This window comes from Myxocyprinus asiaticus, chromosome 11 (assembly GCF_019703515.2).
Source record: "Myxocyprinus asiaticus isolate MX2 ecotype Aquarium Trade chromosome 11, UBuf_Myxa_2, whole genome shotgun sequence".
Classification (NCBI taxonomy): Eukaryota; Metazoa; Chordata; class Actinopteri; order Cypriniformes; family Catostomidae; genus Myxocyprinus; species Myxocyprinus asiaticus.
The window spans coordinates 4,939,301-4,958,221 of record NC_059354.1 but is presented as its reverse complement, the minus strand read 5'-3'; the positions used below and the strand labels follow the sequence as shown (position 1 = coordinate 4,958,221).

Genomic DNA, 18,921 nt, shown 5'->3' with positions numbered 1-18,921 from the left:
TATTGGTTAATTTCATAGATGTGCTGAAATATTCTTGTTTCTGTGTTAATTTGTTAACTGCTCCAACGACAAAAATCAACGTGTGTGATAAATACATTTGGTGGTTTGGCAGGAAAGTGTTTGAAAAGGTTTTGTTGAAGCTTTTACTCCTAGCAGTGACCCTTCCACATATGGCCCATGTGTTCACAGTCCATTCCCTAAATTTCTACATGAGCATTGCACAATGGAGTCTCAGGTTGGTCTTATTTCTTGTGTTGATCAGGTCTCTCGGACCCGACCCTCGGATTACCAATCCGCATCGTTCTTGGAGAGAGTGGACCAATCAGAGATCACCTTGGATACATATTCATGATTGCGCGATTCAAACCTTTGAGCGAGTTTGTGTGGATTCACTGATTCGTACCTAGACATTTCACCGAGACAAACTACATTTTCTTATGAATGGAAAGTGAAAAAATCAGTTGAGCTTAAATTGGGATCCATCCTTCACTCAGATCATAGAAGAAAACAAAAAAGCAGGAGGAGAGAGAGAGAGAGAGAGAGAGGGGCAGAGAGAGAGAGAGATTGCGCCAGAAGACATGACCATGTCTACAATACCAGAGAGTCTAAACAGCCCCGTCTCAGGAAAGAACGTGTTCATGGAATTTGGGCCACCGAGTCAGCAAATGTCTCCTTCGTCTATGACCCACGGACATTATTCAATGCACTGTTTACACTCCTCCGGACACCCGCAGCACGACAGCGCATACAGCCCGGCTCCGTCCTTCCCCAGATCCCTGCCTTATCCATATGTCAACTCGGTCGGTAGCCATTCCTCCAGTCCGTACATCAGCACCGTGCAGACTTACCCAAACAGCTCGGCTCTGGCGCAGACGAGGTTGGAGGACCCAGGTAAGAAATGCGGCGTGTCTTTTGGTCTTTGCTGGTCGTTGCATTTGTCGGCGCGCTGTGAGAATGTCGGGCTGGAGTAGCCCAGATGTGCTGTTATTAGGCTTGGTAATTATTTATTGCGTAATGCTATAAACAATGTATGCAATTAAGGCTAATTATACCTAAAGTGATGAGAGCTGCACTGCATGAGCAGTCTGTGAGACAGTTTCTTTTCTTTCTCTCTCTCATGCAGCACCAGAGTCAGAGAAAAACACCGTGGTGGAAGGCGGAGAGGTTCGTTTCAACGGGAAAGGCAAAAAGATCCGCAAACCTCGGACCATCTACTCCAGTCTCCAGCTGCAGGCTCTGAATAGGAGGTTCCAGCAGACTCAGTATCTGGCTCTGCCCGAGAGAGCCGAGCTCGCCGCATCACTGGGGCTCACACAAACACAGGCATGTTTACTCAGCTTGTATTAAGAGAATTTGATATTGTGAGTGAATCAAAAAAGCCAATGAATTGCTATTTAATTACACAAAATCTTTAGACTATTAAAAATTGTTAATGGATTTTCAGTTACTTTAAACTGTATTGCTCATTTATCTTAATAAGCACTGCACTTGCTATCGCTTTTGAAATCGACTTGTCCACTTTCCACTATTCCACTATGGTGAACTGTGTTGCCTAACAGTCTTTTAGTAAAGGGCTATCTTTTTAAGGCTATGTTCTGAAACGTAATAATTCATGATTCACGTTTCTTTATTATGGCGTTTTTAGGATTTGAGGCTCAGGGTCTATACTTTTAGTTGTTTACTGTTCTAAATGATCCCGTTACTGTTTTACAGATTTATTTGCGAATTTGGGCATCTCCAGAATCGATAGATTCATAACTAGGCGACAGAAAATATTTTCATCCAGTCAACAATTAAAGACTGACTCACAATAACCAACATTTAGGCTACTTGAATCACGCTTCAGTTCCACAAAAAATAAAAGAAAGAAAAAATGTCCAAAGAAAAAATCATTCTAGGCTAGACTAAAATCAGTCTTTCGACGCCTAGGCAAGCCAATTAGATTTTATTACAGAAGACGGAAACATAATGTTGGTGTGTTTGCTCACTTTGTTTGACGTGGGTTTCTTTTTCTAGGTGAAGATCTGGTTTCAGAATAAACGTTCCAAGTTTAAGAAACTGATGAAGCAAGGCGGAGGAACAATAGACACAAACGCCCTGGCAAACGGGCGCGGACTGTCCACCGGATCTTCATCCGTAGCGCCCGTCTGGAACGCCACAGCCACTGTCAAAACATCCACGCCGACCTCTTATATTCCCAGTTACACCTCATGGTATCCGACAGCGCATCAGGACACTATGCAGCAGCCACAACTCATGTGAAACGGGACTGCTGAAACAATCCCACTCCTTTATCAACCAATGGCCCAATTCAGGGACCCGACACAGGCCAGTCACTCTGCGGCCTTACACACCCTGCCCCTCCGCAGCCCAGATCAGATGTGATCCGAAGACACTCTTAAAAGCGGCCTATAAGGACTGAAAAAAAGTGTCTTTTGCATCAGAGAGGAAACATTAAAGGGATTGTCGGGAAATTGGGTCAAATCAAAGCTGCTACTCTCCCATTTTCGGTGAATTTTTATTATTTAAAAATACACGAAATTGTAAGTTTTTTGTTGTTGTTGTTTGTTTGTTTGTTTGTTGTTGTTTTTTTGTTTGTTTGTTTGTTTGTTTGTTTTTTACATTTGTAATTTTCCCTGAGAAACTTGGAATTACCGGTCTGCCCCTATAGTGCTGGCTCTTATACGGGCTATGAGAGCATCATGAACATCGCACCAAATTGCACATTTTCCAAAAGCTCACGCCTTACATTGGGCGTATATTGTCGCTTCAGGCTTCACCATGGCGCGGTGAAGGTGTATTAACTGGGATAAATCACACCATGAACAAGAATGAACGTTTCATGAGTTTCCCCATTTTAAAGGGAGCAAAGAAATCTTTTAACAAAGTTATTTTGGATGTATGGCTCTTTGTGAATTATTTAAATATAAGTTATTTAGAATGTGTGTGTGTGTGTGTGTGTGTGTGTGTGTGTGTGGGCGGGTTTGGGTGGTTTACGAGGACTTTTTTTTAGGTTACAAACTGGTAATTACAAGGGTATTATGCTATAAATGTGGTTTATGAGGACATTTCTAGTGTCCCCATAATTCAAATCACTTAAAAAACATATTAAATGATGAATACAAATGCAGAATGTTTTTTTTTTTGTGAGGGTTAGGTTTAGGGGTAGGGTTAGGGTTAGGGGATAGAATCTATAGTTTGTACAGTATAAAAATCATTATGTCAATGGAAAGTCCTCATAAGGATAACTGCACCAACATGTGTGTGTGTGTGTGTGTGTGTGTGTGTGTGTGTTTTGTATGATTGTATGGTTATTTAAAATAAATCTTCTTTTATGCTGCACTATAAAGTAGAAACACGTTCCCCTGATCTGAACCCAATTGTAATCCCAAGTGTTTTTGGACCGTACAAAGAGGAGCACTGTGCAGATAAACGCATCTATCTTCACCGTTAGATGGGAAGGGTTGACGGCTCTAATGTACAGAAATAGTCATTTTCGTTGTGTGCTAAATAATTTGTGCAAAGGGAACTAAACATGATTGTGTTTATTAAAATTCATGTTTTGTTTTTGTTTTTTCGTTTAAAAATAGATTTATAGCTTACCGGTCACATTAATTTATTGTTTTTGTTTCATGGAGTCTTGTATAATGTGTTTACTCTGACAGTAAAAATCTACTTATGAAAGTTACAAAATGTCATCGCAACATTTATTGCTTGGCCAGAATTTGATGAAACTCAGATAACTGATGACAAAGCTGAATACCATCAACCAAAGACCACATGTCTTTTACAAAAAGTAGCAATGTCTCGAAAATAAATCTCAATATTTAGAAAACTTAATTTTCTACCGATTTCTCTCCAGACATTTTTTAAATAATAAAAGCATTTCAATAAATTACATTAAATAGAGTATTTATATATATATAAATTCTAAAAGCCCGCATACGCAGATAGTGCGGCCATTGATATAAAAGCTCGTAGGAGAGAAACATCAATAACGAAGCACAACAATTTGCGTATATTTTCAGGTTTTGTTACAGAATTCTTGCCATTTTATGTCTATTTCTCTCTTTTGCGTTGATCTTTATCACCGATTAATCTTGTGGCGGTTTCTCTAACATTGTAATTCCTCTGACAGTATGGGCACTTGTTGCTTTTCACTTTCGTTTAGCTGCTATAAGCTCTTTTCTGCTCTTGTGTGGATGCTTTTGATGGCCGTGTGTTAAGTGAATAATCGGGCAGGTGCCGCTCATAGAGGGGCAGATGAAGCAGAATGAAGAAAGGATGGGGGATGTTCAAAGTGCCTTTTGTTTGCGACTGATGGTTTTACTGCGCATTTTAAGAAAATTCTGATGCAGATAGATGCCGGCAAGCAATAATAATATGATATTTAATTAAATATTTCGCAAAAAACTTTTTTTAGTGGACCTTAAGACACATTCTAACCTGTAACTTTGTTGCTATATTTGTTTATTATTATTGGTCTAATTAATCTATTAATTAATTTTTGCAACATTTAATTTTAGGCCTCGGGTCAAAATTACATTCTGGGTTTTATATGTGAGAGGTTTTTCCTGCTGGTTGGCTGAGATTAAGACATCAGCTTCCTAGCATTTACAGAAATAAAATATAGGCTACAGCTGTATAAGATAATTAGCCTAGAATTTCATAAATTTGACCGGCATCTGTTTGCTTGAATGTTGGGAGTTGTTCCGAAGGCAGTAATGTCAGTGCTGGGGGTGAAGCAATGATTGTGACAAATTTTGACACTCTTCATGTGTGGTCTTTAAAAAGTGGTCCGGTCAAAGCAGGAAATAGGCCGCGCGCTCGATCGCTGCTCTCTTTTGCTCTTTCTGATTGTATTATTAGTTTTACACTTGTAGTTACACTTTGTACTATGAATGTGAAAACAATGTAGGTTAATAATGTTAATTAAAACCCCCTTTATGTAATTACAATATAGCAAATCATTTAGCAAGCGTCATATGTATTGTTGTTATAATAAAAACCACAACAACAACAATAAGAAGAAGAAGAAGAAGAAGAAGAAGAAGAAGAAAATAATAATAATAATAATAATAATAATAATAATTGTGCTTAGCGGGTCTTGGCGCATGTTAATTTGCATTGTGTTTTTGATGGTTTGCCTATTTTATTGGTTTCCACTTTGCAGAGTAATTTGAAATAGGCTGGGTTTCCCGAAGCACTAAAACGGACGTTAGTAGCACTTAAGTAGGGCTTAATCTCGAAGGCGCGTTTCCCAAAAGCATCATTATCTACGTAAAAACGTTCGTAAATTAACGAGACCTTTGAACCTATTTTAAGTCCATTGTAAGTGCAACTTAAACATATCTTTCTGGCATCTTTCACAGTTTATCAAAGACAATGGGACATTTAATAAATTGTATTAATATATTTTAATCATTGGAAAGCCATTGTAAACTATTTCAGAGGATAAAAAAGTGTTGAAAACTCAATAGGCAGTCTCTGTAGTCTGTGCATGTGATGTGATCTAAATTACAAGACACGCAATACAGTATAACATTATAGTAGCCTTCTTTGATAAGCATAATTGTAATGGCAATAGAAAGATGACATGTTCTTATTAAACAGATTAATTAATAAGACATATGTGAGTAATATGACTATGCAGTTTAAAACTAATTACTACTAATAAATATGCCTAATAAATCATTGAAATACGGTTAACCAATCCATTCTGGAACCCGAAGAGTCAAATACTGCCGTCAACATGTGGACGCCAAAAGCGCCCTCTGGCGTCAAAGACTGACGCAAAGGGAATCAGATTTTTATCATTGTCAAATTATATGTTGGGGTTGAATTTTCATTATGTTTGAAATCAGCCACATGTATTATTTTACAGTGGTTAATGTTTAATCCGTTATTTTATATACACATTCTGCTCTGCTGAATTGACCTGGGCCTCCTTTCCCAATAACGATCGAAATTCGCGGTTAAGAGCGCTTTCTACGAGCAATTTTACGATTGTTTGTTATTTTTTTTACATGCATTTCCCAAAACTGCACTTAACATGAACGTGCAAGGACGCGCTTTAAGTGCTACTGAAGAGAGTCGCTGTCCATGTGACAGTGCTGAAATGTGACTGTATAGTGCTGTCATCATAACTTCATTATATTTGTGCATAACTTCACAATTTATAATTTACCTCGCTAAAAAAAAATTAAAAAAAATAGATATTATATTTTTCTTAAATATTTGACCTAATTAACTGCGTATTTACATATTGTTTTTACAATAATTTTGTGCAGAATTATCTTCTTCACAATCTGCTTCCATAATCAGGTGTGCATTTGTAATATGTCGTTTTCACAAATTCCTCTCGGTATAAAAGCTTCCAGGATCAGTGAAGACAGTGGAGGCCTGTGTATGATCCTGCTAATCACAAGCATTCATTGAATATTATTCTGTTATCGTGGAGTGCAAAATAAGGAGACGTTTGGAAGATGAGCTTTATGGACATTCACCAGTATAGCAGAGGTCTGCTCTTTACTCCCAAAAGTGATAACGGTGACAGTAATGCTGCATGTGCGGTGCGACACAACTTGTAGTGCTGGCGAGAGAGCCTTTGGGTGTCAGAGTGGAAGAGGAGACGAGGATAAAAGCGTCTGCCAAATGAATAAATGTAAATGTAGGATGATGAGCAAAAATATAGGCCTACGGACGATTTTCATGCACGGCAGCAAGTTAATTACTTTTTTCTTCTCTTTCTAATATTAATTTAAACAGTTGTCTGCATCAATCATGCCACCACTTTGTTGTTACCAACTAGTCCACATATCTTTATTTGCCTACTAATTAATCTATTCATCCATTTAGATTATCTATTTTATGTATTTAATAATAATAATATTAATTATTATTATTATTATTATTATTATTATTATTATTATTAGACTTTTCTGTTAAAATAAAAATAAATAAAATACATATATCCTGATATTAAGGTCTCAGCATAAAGTGTAGCTATTGGTATTTAAATTGTAAAAAGTGTAATTTCGCTATTGTCCTGCAGGTGTCTGCATAAATCTGTGTCCTCACAATGCTCTTAGCCGTGTACGATTACTCCAGAGCGCTCGTTAATCTACGAGCATTTTCAAGAACTACTTAAATTAGGATGATTTTGGGAAACCAGGCCCTGTTCAGTTTCGGGTGTATTCCATGCATTTCGATCTCTGTGTGAAGAACAGACCCAAACGTAAATGTTTATTTTGCGGTCCCCCGGCGTCTACCGTACACATTCAGTCCTCGATTCGTTCTACTAACAATTTCAAAAATCACCGCCAAGAGAAGGCGTCAGCGCGACGTCAAACGTCATTGACGTCATTGATTTTCAGCGATTAAAATCTTCGGGTTCACTCTGTTCCTCACACAATCCTATCGAATGGTTTGGAATTATTATTGTGCTTTTGTATCATTTTTATTTTAAATAAATGATTATCAATGACTGTACTTTTATCTGCTTGTTACGTCTTTAATATTGTTGAGAATTGGTTAGGTTTAGGCATAACGGTGGTGTCGGGTGCATTCCAAAATGTGTAATGTAAATTTAAATTATTGTTATTAAATGTACCCAACCCCATCCCTAAACCTAACCAGTTATCAACAATGTTAAACATGGAACCTCATTCATGATTTTTATCGTTGATAATTGGTTAGGTTCAGGAGTGGGGTTGGGTTGGGTCAGGAGATCTAAAATAATCGACATGATTGTGTAATATAACCACACTAATATATTTATTGGTATAATAAAACATATTGCGGTTAAATACGCAATATCCGAAGATTAGCAGTGATGCCTCCCTCTGCGTGCCTCGCATACAGACTCCAAAGGGTACTTTTGGCGTCTGTAGATTGACGCACTGGGCTCTTGCACATGCGGCAGTATCTGACGCCTCTGGAGTGAGAACGGGTTGGGTTAACAGAGGAGATTAGAGCGAGAGTGTGCAATGAGAGATCCCCCCCCCCCCCCCCCCCTCTCTCTCTCTCTCTCTCTCTTCCTCCTCCTCTTCATTCTTCCTCCAATGGATGTTTCAAATCGGCTCGCCTAGCCTTTTTACAAGGCAGTAACAAATTGCATGATGCATAATGGCTGTAAGGCTACACATTGAACTCTAACCAGATGATCTATTAATTTTTAGATAGATCAATGAGTAGTAGTTCAGTACTGATGCCCATCATTTTAATCCTGTTCTGTGTGCATTTGTTCAGCTTCCAGACAAAGGAACGAAACTTTAGGTTACGTGAGAGCCCCTTATGATTCACATTGTGTACATTCACGTTACATGCATTTATTGCGTCACGTTCATTAATCTTAATGATTGAGCATCAATACATCTGAAACTCCGTCTTACTAAAGTCATCATTATTTCAGTAATAAATGTCGGCCACTGGACAAGGTTACACACAACTTCTATGTTTGTTAGTATTTCCACATTATTTTTATTTTGATAAGACAAACACCTGGACATACTGGCCAAAGTGATCAGCACCTTTGGACTGGACAGCTCCCATAACGAAGCACTTAAGTTCAACTTTATAATGAGCGATATAGGCTACGTGCTGGTTTGGGAAACAGGCGTTACTCCATCGTAAAATAACGAGCGATGTAAAATGATAATCTTAAACCCAGCCATAATCTGTTTTTCTCCCCACGGCGTCTTCTGGAAGAATTTCTCCCTGATTTCTGAGAAAATTGATAAATATGTCATTCTTTCAGCAACAGGTTGAACTTATATGGCTGATATTAATCATTAGAATAATCACTAATCCAACAAGTGTCACCAAAGTATTACATCTAAACTATTTTTTTTTTTCTTCTTAAAAATACCCAAAACATAACTCTTGGGAAGGAATAAAGAAGAATCCGTGTTGTTCAGTCTCTTTCTCCAACATGCAGTTGTGGAGCAGAGAGGGTCAGCGTTATTTCACTCTATTCTCCTCTTGATTACGCGCCGGGCCCATCAAACCAGACATAATTACAGTCATTCCCTCCTTACTTATTCTAATGCAGCTTCCCATCTATGGGATAATTATGAGCAATTTTTTTCGCTCGTGGAATCTTTTGTTAACAAACGGGGTAAAAAAGAAAAGGAAAAAAAGAGAGTGAAATAGGTGCGCAGCGGTAGTTATAAGTAAGGATGGCAAATTGCTTGCAGGTGTATACCGAGAGATTTGTCAATGGGAAGAGGGATCAAAACGAGCAAAAGCACAATGTTGGAGTGATGAAGGCAGAGGTGAAATTATAGAACAAGGGCTCCTTTATTTTCGACTGGATTCTATAGACAAACTACCTCGCAATTTCAGAGCGCTTTATTAATGAGTTCGACCATGTTGTTCCGATTCAAACAAGCAAATGGTTCATATTCTGTTTTATCTACACAACCGAGGGACCAACAGATTTTAATGTTACGTTTTATGTATCATATTCTTTTAAGTTGATTTCAAAATCATGTTTTGTTCACAAAATGTTATCTGTAGATTGTAACATAGAAATGATCACATTATCGCAATACACTATAATGCACATAATAATGTAAAATCCCCCTAAAATGAGTAAATCAAGTGAATTATTCTTACCTTACACTATAATAAAAGAGCACTGTATTATAAAATGCGTATCACCTTTCTTGATAGCAGAACGTGAGTGTCCAGTAGTCAAGGCATGGTTCGGCTCTTTGGGTCCCAGAATGTGCCTTCTCTAGCCGGGCTCAGAGCTGACAGCCGCTCTCCGAGCAGAAATGAAAAATCCTGCTTTATTTCCCCTCTTTATAGCTGATAGAAAAAATTGCTGATTATTAGAATAAATGTTTACTCCTCATTACGCTGATGACATTGTGCACTCGAGATCTTGGTAATCTTTGGGAAAATTATGAGTAATTTTAAAAAATTTAAAGCAGCAGTTACCATGCAATTCAGGCTAATTTTGCGTAGGCTCCAAACGGATATAATTATCGCGGAGTCAAGATGTTATGCTAAAAACTATGCACTGATATTACCATTTATTATGTACATACAACTTTGACAATGTTGATGCTTGAAATAGCTGGAAATTGTCTTGCGCAAAAATTACAGTCCATATTAGGACATCTAAATTGCGATGAATTATATAGTAATTGCAGGCTTTCAGATCGGGGAGCCAGAATGCTCAACTGGAGCAATTGTGGATAAAATTACAGATCAGAGTATAAATTAGGAATGGGGTATGGCATTTTTCAAGTTGTCTACAGGATTCCGGAAGTGTCTGAAACCACATCATGCTAATCTTTCAGAGAGAAAGGCATGCGGAGCATGTGCCTGCAGACAGCTCCAATTCAACTTTACGTTCGTTTGCATTTGCAAGGTGTAACACTTGTCCATGCTGAACCATCTGCGTTGAGAGACCCAGTCAGTGTTAACGCTGATCTATGGCCAATTTTGTCCAATGTTCTTTCCTTCCATTACGAGCTGGCTGGCAAATATACCGAGACGGCAAAAATACAGGCTGATAGAGAAAGGTGCAAAAACAGTTGCTGGCCCGTTGTACATTTGAAATACGGTTTAATAATAACATGGTCTGCTTTGCTCTACAACTGATGTGATGTTTCATTATTCTTGATCATACGTTAAACCAGCTTGTCCCAAGGGACACTGTGTGTAAACTGTTCTCCATTAACATTTTGGGTTACTGAGAAGTGTCCTTCTATAGGCCTTTACCGAAAGGTACCCTATAGGTAGCCAACCACTATTGGTTAAACATGGCATTCCCTTTTCCTGTAGTGTTTATTCTAGTGAACAGAGAAATCTTGGATCTTGTGGATCTCTGCGGGGCACATTTCAATATGGGTGCAGTCTTAGCTCGGAGCGACAGCTTGTAACATCTTGTAATGTGTCAATCACTGACAGGATACATCCTCATTACATTTGGTTGCTTTATAGCTTTTGAACCCTCAGACAAAGAGATTAATATAGCATGGAAAGACACCTGATACCATCTTTAGCTACTATTAAAAAAGAACAACAAATGTAAAGCCGCGTATACGGTGGCGCACACATTTCTCTTTTCATTTGAGAAACAAAACGGGCTGTGACGCGTGTCGCACGTTTCAAGCATAATCAATGTTGTGTAAAGATTACAGTCGTCATAATTAAGTAAAAATGAATGACCATGAGACAAACACTGTAGTTAGCAGATTTTAAATGTAGCCTACTTAAGCATCAAAAGTAGGTAGCCTAAATGGCTTAACCCGTTACTACCATGCATTTGTTTTTTATTCAGATTTGCACGCATTTGTTATATATATATATATATATATATATATATATATATATATATATATATATTCTCTTCAGAATGTGTTAAGTAAAATTGAAATTCAACAAAAATATTTATACTGAAGTAAAGTAATAAAATATTTGAAACAATGTACTCAAGTAGCCCATTTGTACTTGGTAAATTGTTACTCTACACCTCTTAATTAAAATGCAAAAGAGCTTGTAATTTTGCTTCGGCAAGAGTTTACATTAGAAACAGCATATGTGGACATGATGCATTACTCAAATTCCTCTGTTGCGCATTTGGTATTTTATTTTTCCACAACTAATAAGCTCTATTTTATGTTTTCCTTTGTAATTTAGCGTGGAAAATGCATGTTGGCTACCAGGCAGCCGATTCCCTACAAAGGCCTTGAATTGTACGTGGGGTGGTAGAAGATGTGAGAAACGTTGTTTAGCTCGGGGCATTTGTGAGCCTGCCTTTTTTTTTTTTTTTTTTTTTTCTTTCGCTAGGCTGACTTCATAAAAAGTCTGGAGCGCAGAGCTCTGACTCCATAGAGTCTGAATCCCGCTGAACGCCTTCATGCCGGGGCGTGTTTGCGGTTTGCGCGATCATTCCCTGCCCGAGGCTCTGTCTAGCGTCTCACTGATGTCGGGCTCGCCGAGCCTTTGTCTTTAAGTTTTACATCTCCAAATAATTAAGGAACATGGCCAAAGTATCTTTCTTGAACCTTATAAAAAGGACACTGCATAAACTCTCTTGACCTGCTCAGCACGGACTGGGCTCGACACACCACGTTAGTGAACAAAAGGTGAATTTGTTGGTTTTGTGTGAGACATTTACAAGACGTTGCATTGCGTCTCCTGCCAGACTTATTAAAGACTAGACTCAGCTGGCGCCGAGACAAACAGAGGGAGGCGTGGACAGATCTGAGGCGGGGGAAACCCCTATAAAACATTCCAACAGTGAAGTAAAGATAAAAATGAAATCGTCCAGAAATGGCAACATGAGCAGTGAATTCACGTGTAACATTTTATTTAAATAAGTTTGAATCTAGTGGCATGGACTGTCCATTCGGGGTTAAAAAAATAGAAATAAAACAAAGAAAACATCCTGATACATATGAACTTGACTTTTACAATCAGTAGCTTGCGAGTGATTTTCATTAACGTTTTGTCTACAATATTTGAAAAACAATGAGAACCCTATATGATATCCTAGATGGCAACATTAATAAGAAGACGCGGTACAACACACAAGTACCATATTTTCAACTTACCTTAAGTACTAAATATAAAACGAACAAAATGTATGAAATCAAAGACGGGCACATGTAACACATTTACTGCGAACAAGGACAATAAGGAGTTTTTTTTAAAGGCACCAAACAGCTTTAGGTTGTGCTACATGTGCTCTGAATATTATTATACACCCTGCTGCAATTGTCTCTCCAATAATGTCCACATGAGTTCTCTAGGCTTTGGATAATAGTGGTTCACTGAACAATTGGTTTATATCCATTTATGTAGCATCCTAGAATGAAAATAAATAAATACAAAAATAATTTAATCTGTTTGATACTTTAGTTTTTGCCTACATGAAAACCAACAGTGCTGCGCGCAAAAACGCACTGGCAATGATCAAAGTGGCAAGGGCGAGGAAGTCTCACCAGTCAGATTGGAAAACAGGCCTAAAAGTCATTTAAGTTGCATGTTTACTAAAATGCATTCCACAGTTTTTTTTAAGAGTCATTTGAGTCAAAATATGGTCCCAGCGCTGACATTTGTGTTGTGGTGATGTAGCTGTAGATGGGTTGCAGAGTTCGTGGATGAGTACCAGGGGTAGTTTGTCAGGAAGGAAGGGGTCGTTGTGTTCGGAGGGCTGTTGCTCTGGGGCAATGCCGAGTTTACAGTGTTCATTCTCGGATTGTGAGTGAAGTCCCAGGCCGTGTTGAGAGGCGGCGAGTGCTGAGGTGGAGACTCGCTGGAGGCCACATGCTGCTCGGGTGGGATTTCTCCACTTTTCCACAACTTCTTGAACTTTGAACGACGATTCTGGAACCAGATTTTCACCTGAAAGAAAACGCAAATAATTTAATGTATGGTTCCACGAAGAACCTTTAACATCCATGGGACCTTCACACTGCGCAAAAAGGCTCTTTGTAGTGGAATAAGGTTCTTTAGAATATAAAAAGTTATTCTAAAATCCTCTTTAGGGTTCTTCTATGGCATCGCTGCAAGACCCTCTTTTTAGAACCGTTATTTTTTCACAAATATAAAAGCAATCTAAAACAAAAAAACACCAACCATCTTGTTTTATATTGATTTTTTTTTTTTAATTACAAAAAATAATACTAATAATAGTTTTTAATGTTTAACATTAAATTTCACATTTTGTAAGTCAACCACTGGAAACAACCTAAAACATACACTTTATTTCTAAGATTTACGCATTTTAATTTTATTACAAATTTCCATGAAATTTAATTGCGTAATCTTTAACAAAATGAAATTAATAAAACTTAAGTAAATAATCTAAAACGGTGGAGATATGTTATTAAACACAACAGCAAAATATTGTGCATTAATAATAATAATAATAATAATAATAATAATAATTTTGGACTGCACATCTCTGCACCTAATTGTCAGTTTTGTTATGAAAGCTCACCCAAATAAATGAAACTGCAGAGATAAAACAGTAATTAATTTGCAATTGTACTGTAATAGCAAAATGAACACTAAAGCGCATTTGTAAACTGTTATTTTTAAATTATATTTCAGTTTTTAGTATTTGTCAGTACCTGTGTTTGCGTGAGGCCCAAAGATGCGGCCAGTTCGGCTCTCTCGGGCAGGGCCAGATACTGAGTCTTCTGAAACCTCCTCTGCAGGGCCGCCAGCTGGAAACTCGAGTAAATAGTTCGAGGTTTTCTGACCTTCTTTGGCTTTCCATTAACCATTCGAATTTCAGGTTCACCTTCTTCTTTTTCTTTGAGAGAAAATAAAAACTTGTAACATGAAAACTATATAAAAGTAACAGTTTGCACAAATGACATACTATTATAATTAATATCAATAACATTCGAAATTGTTGTTCACGTGCAGTTCAGTATACTCAGTAAATACACAGTAACATTAACATTATAATGTAGAAATGTTACAATTATGACTGCCCTAAAAGAGTCCTAATGTGACAAAATAGTAACACATTTACCAGCTTCCGCAGGAGTTGGTGAGGAGCAGGAGCCGTACGTGCTGTAGGGGCCAAAAGCGTTGCCAAAACCCAGCTCGTATGACTTGGTGTTGTACTGGACGCAGTTCATGCTGTTGTTCTGGTACTGGTAAGAGCTGATCTGGTCGTATGGAGAGCCGGCGCACTGTCCGGCCTGCTGGTTGTTATTATAGTAGCTGCTGTCGGTGGCGGTGGAGACAGGTAGAGTCGGCGATTCCTGGGATTTGTGCAGACTGTGGTAACTGCTGGAGGTAATCTGGTGTGAATGCATATCTGTACCGAGGCTGTCAAAAACTCCAGTCATGTTTTTCATAACGCAATAAAAATAAAAATAAAAATAAAATAAAATATCTTAAAAAAATACAATAATAATCTAAAAAAAAATGCAAGTCCAACGAAAGAGCAAACTTATGAAAACTCTTCTAAAGCGCAAAACTACATACGTTTTCTGATGAAGACTGCATTCCAGTTTGGAAGAAAACCAACGCAGACGCGACGAAAAGCAGAACTGAGATAGTCTGTCAGCAGAGATACGGGAGGACGGACATTTATCGCACGTCACTGGAGAGGATGAACTTGTGTGCGCGAAGCAGCCAATGAATGCGGGATACATGTGCTTGCTAGCGAAATGTGTGCGTCATTGCTTGGTGATTTACTGCCGCATCGTGGTACATGGTAGGGTACAACGGGGCTAAAGGCTCCATTGATTTTATTTTCTCCCAAACACTAAATAGCAACAAAAACTACCACAGCACTTTCATAAACACCTGTTTGTCACATACACTGAACAATTTCCTGATCCATGAGATCTTTGCGTGTGATCTCTAAAGGTTGATTTTGAGGCGATTTGATTTAATATTTAATATTTTAAAATATATTGCAAATTTATGTAGCTAATGTATATCCTGGAAATTATTAAATGTATTTTGTAACAAAATACTTATTTGTCATTTTCACTTTTGTTTAAGGTGATTAAATCACACATTTTCGATAACTGTCCAGTAAGTGAAAGGATAATATTTGGGGTAAAATGCCCCCCTGTTGCAGGGGCTAAAGGTCCCTATTAAACACATTGTTTTTCTTAAGTGAGGCGAATAGATTTGTTGTGAAAAATGTTCAAAGTGGGCTCACATTGACTCATTCAATCATAATAGAGATTAGTTTGTTTATAGAATACTTGAGATGTAATAAAATGCCAAATGTGTTTGAAATTAACAGGAAATGGTTGAAAAGTTATTTTGAGTAAGCATCATCTTAATTTGTCACTTAAAAAAGCATCTTGCTGTCTCAAAATTATTTGCATTAGTTGACAAATTGTGCCCTATAACTATTGCCCCGGTATCTACACAATATCACTTTAAACCCCCTATAGGGGCCTTTTACCCCAAGTGTGGTGTAATAGCCTCCTCACCACATTAAAAAAAAAAAAAAAAAAAAAAAAAAAAAACTTCTGTTATTATTTCTTTTCACACAAATTATAAATTATATATATATATATATATATATATATATATATATATATACTTTGATACATTTTGTGATCATGAAAAAAAGCTAAATTTCCTTAAGGGCTGCCTTTAGCCCCGTTGCATCCTACATGAAAACACAATGGTAACACTTTATAATGACCTTTTAGTAACACTAACAAACAAACAAACATTATCTTATTTTTAAGCATATTTAAGTATATTTTTAAGATTTACGCATTTCAATTTAATATCAATTTCTCGTCAAATTGAGCGGTGTAATCTTTAAAATGAAATTACAATTAAAATAATAAAATAAAAAATATTTAAGTTTTAATTTTCTTTTAAGATTAGCCTAATCAATTCAATCTGTTGGAAATATTTTTATAAAATTGAAATGCAAAAATTGTAAAATATTTCTTTGAGTGATAGCTGTATAGACTATAACATAGGCATGTACAGTATAGGCCTATAATCACAGTCATGAGCTGTCAAACATTAGCTATTTCGATTGTTGATGACATTAATGCAAGTTTTAAACAACACGGAAACAGGATAACACCCGAATGATTTTATTCAAGCCCCGAATGTTTTTTTTGTTCAGAACTTTATTTGAACGAAACTGAAGCGATATTTATTAAAGGAATATTCAGGGTTCAATAAAAAAAAAAAAAAAAAAAAGAAAAAGAAAAAAAAATCGAGGTTAAAGTGAGGCACTTACAATGGAGCCTATTTTTGGCTGGTTTAAACACGGAAATGTGAAGCTTATAATTTTATGAAAGCACTTGCATAATTGTTTCTGTTAAAACCAACACACTCTCATAAAATCGTCAGGATTCGTACGACTTTTCTCAATTTGGCTAATTCGTATGATATGTGCAACTGCACTCGTTTGAATTCCTACGACTTTCACTACAGCAAATGACGTCTCTGCACATAGTTTTCATCTAATACGTGACAATTACTTGCTTCTGTCACACACAACAGCTTCCTATCATGTTTACATACTCTACTGATCGCTTAGATTTAGATAAGGGGTTTGGGTAAGGGCATAATATTAATAAGTATGTCCTTAACCTTGTGCGCGAAACTCGGGTTTACTTCTGCATTAGACATCCGGGAATTTGCACGTGATGAAGTCATAGGAGTTTATGCAAACAAAATAGTGCAACATAACAGGAAATAGCCACCTCATAAATTATTTACGTTTTTTCATGAGATCATTCCCTAAAACTCATAAAATATTTGAGCTGTAAAGATGTTTTAAAACAGTCATTTTTTCAGTAGGGTTTTAGGGTTTGTTGACATTACATTGTCATGGCAACAAAGTTATAAAATTGGCTATAACTTTACACAGATAAGGTTAGTAGGCCTAAGCGATTTTATTGTTCTAAAATCATTTTTACATGCATATCCTTTATGTCTTGTGGCTATCATTTTGAAACAGTGAGAATTTTAGCATAAATAAATTGTTCCCCATTCACTTCCATTGTAAGTGCCTCACTATAACCCAGATTTTTGCTTTTTGTAAAGAAAAGGAGGGACGAGTCAAAATACATTTTTGTGGTAATCAACATTATCCCACAAACACTGTCGATTGAATGGAACTTGTATTTAACCCGGGATATTCCTTTAAGTGTATGTTGGTTATTGTTACACCGGTAGTAATTTAAATACGGATTGTTGTCTGGCTAAAATAGTTGCGATGCTCGATTCGCAAATGAATCACTCATCTGAGTCGGTTCTTTCAATGAATAGCACAAACGGGATAGCAAAATGGCATGAATCAGTTCGCGATTCACTCGGAAATAATTCAAACACATCCACTACGGACTGAATCATGAAAAACAGTAACGGGAAATGAATTAAGAATATTATTCATACAGCCCCTTATGTTTTTAAATCTTAGAAACGCCCCTTTACAATCAAATAATAGACTAATATGATAATACCTTCAATACAGCACAAGCGCCAACTGTTGCAATCTCAAAAGTAAACCCCATGGAAGTGTACTTTTGCTAAATGTCTTCCTACAACAAAAGAAAGGTGATTTAAGAGTTTAGGTTTATTCGGTTCTCAGAACCTTGAGGAAAGCTCTTGTCTGCATGGCTTATCATGGTGTCCTGGCCTGCTACGACACCTGTCGGCTGTGAAGATCACATTTTTTCAGTCGTGCTGTTAACGTTGTTATAAAAGTAAAGTATCACGTGAAGTATCCTTCCATTTCAGACAAACTGAGAAAATGATTGAGAATAGCCTATATAAAAAGTTCTCTCTTTCACCACGCAAATAAGCACTGTGGACTATAAGGCCAGTCCAACTCATATTTAGATATAACTTCTAAGTATGTACAGGAAGGATGATGATACTTTGTCCAATATATTTTCATGGGAAATAAATTGATCATTTGCCGATTTCCGGATAGCACACATACATCACCAAGACGTCTTTTTGGTGTGTGTGTTTACATCTGGAAGACACATTTTTAAAACTTGTTTTCTCTTCTGCAACACAACTATAAGACGTGCAGTATGTCAATAAAGTCTCGGGTGTCAATATGACATTTAGCAGATGTCTTTGAGAAGTTTATGATTTATGTTTGTAAATCGGATCTTTTTCAGATGTTTAGCAGATGTTAATCCTATTGGTGCTTTCCTGATGAAAAGGTCTAAAACACATTTCGGAGGTGTAAGTGTGCAATCTGGGCTAGTTGTTACAGCACAACATTTTAAATTATGAAAAGGGGCCATTTTGCCCAACTTCTGAACCCCCAGGGCAAATCTGTCTGAGCTCTCATCTGATTTTTTTCACAATGTATACAATATATCATTAATATCATTCTTAATAATGCATTTTTTGTTATTTAATGTAAAATACTAAATAAAATATTCTGTGTAATTATATTTTCAATTACAATTAAGTTGAATAATT

General features: G+C 37.0%; 2 protein-coding genes across 2 annotated transcripts; one reads left to right on the top strand and one right to left on the bottom strand.

Moving 5' to 3' along the window:
• Window positions 1-540: 540 nt before the first annotated feature.
• LOC127448079 (homeobox protein Dlx1a) lies at window positions 541-3,695 on the top strand. Its single transcript, XM_051710359.1, has 3 exons — window positions 541-891; window positions 1,124-1,323; window positions 2,017-3,695. The coding sequence occupies exons 1-3, from the start codon at window positions 579-581 to the stop codon at window positions 2,260-2,262; spliced, it is 759 nt and encodes a 252-aa protein (XP_051566319.1). The 5' UTR covers window positions 541-578; the 3' UTR covers window positions 2,263-3,695.
• An 8,624-nt stretch (window positions 3,696-12,319) lies between these two features.
• Window positions 12,320-15,031, bottom strand: LOC127448078 (homeobox protein Dlx2a-like). The gene is made up of 3 exons (XM_051710358.1): window positions 14,507-15,031; window positions 14,097-14,281; window positions 12,320-13,365 (listed from the first exon to the last, which is right to left on the bottom strand). The coding sequence occupies exons 1-3, from the start codon at window positions 14,835-14,837 to the stop codon at window positions 13,051-13,053; spliced, it is 831 nt and encodes a 276-aa protein (XP_051566318.1). The 5' UTR covers window positions 14,838-15,031; the 3' UTR covers window positions 12,320-13,050.
• Window positions 15,032-18,921: the final 3,890 nt, after the last annotated feature.

Bases quoted from the DNA above. Each gene is read 5' to 3' on its own strand.
- LOC127448078 (XM_051710358.1), bottom strand. From the start codon at position 14,837: ATGAAAAACATGACTGGAGTTTTTGACAGCCTCGGTACAGATATGCAT. The intron at 14,282-14,506 runs GTAAATGTGTTA...TTTCTCTCAAAG, and splicing joins ACCAACTCCTGCGGAAGCTG to AAAAAGAAGAAGGTGAACCT. The intron at 13,366-14,096 runs GTACTGACAAAT...GTTTTCTTTCAG, and splicing joins TGGGCCTCACGCAAACACAG to GTGAAAATCTGGTTCCAGAA.
- LOC127448079 (XM_051710359.1), top strand. From the start codon at position 579: ATGACCATGTCTACAATACCAGAGAGTCTAAACAGCCCCGTCTCAGGA. The intron at 892-1,123 runs GTAAGAAATGCG...TCTCTCATGCAG, and splicing joins GACGAGGTTGGAGGACCCAG to CACCAGAGTCAGAGAAAAAC. The intron at 1,324-2,016 runs GCATGTTTACTC...TTCTTTTTCTAG, and splicing joins TGGGGCTCACACAAACACAG to GTGAAGATCTGGTTTCAGAA.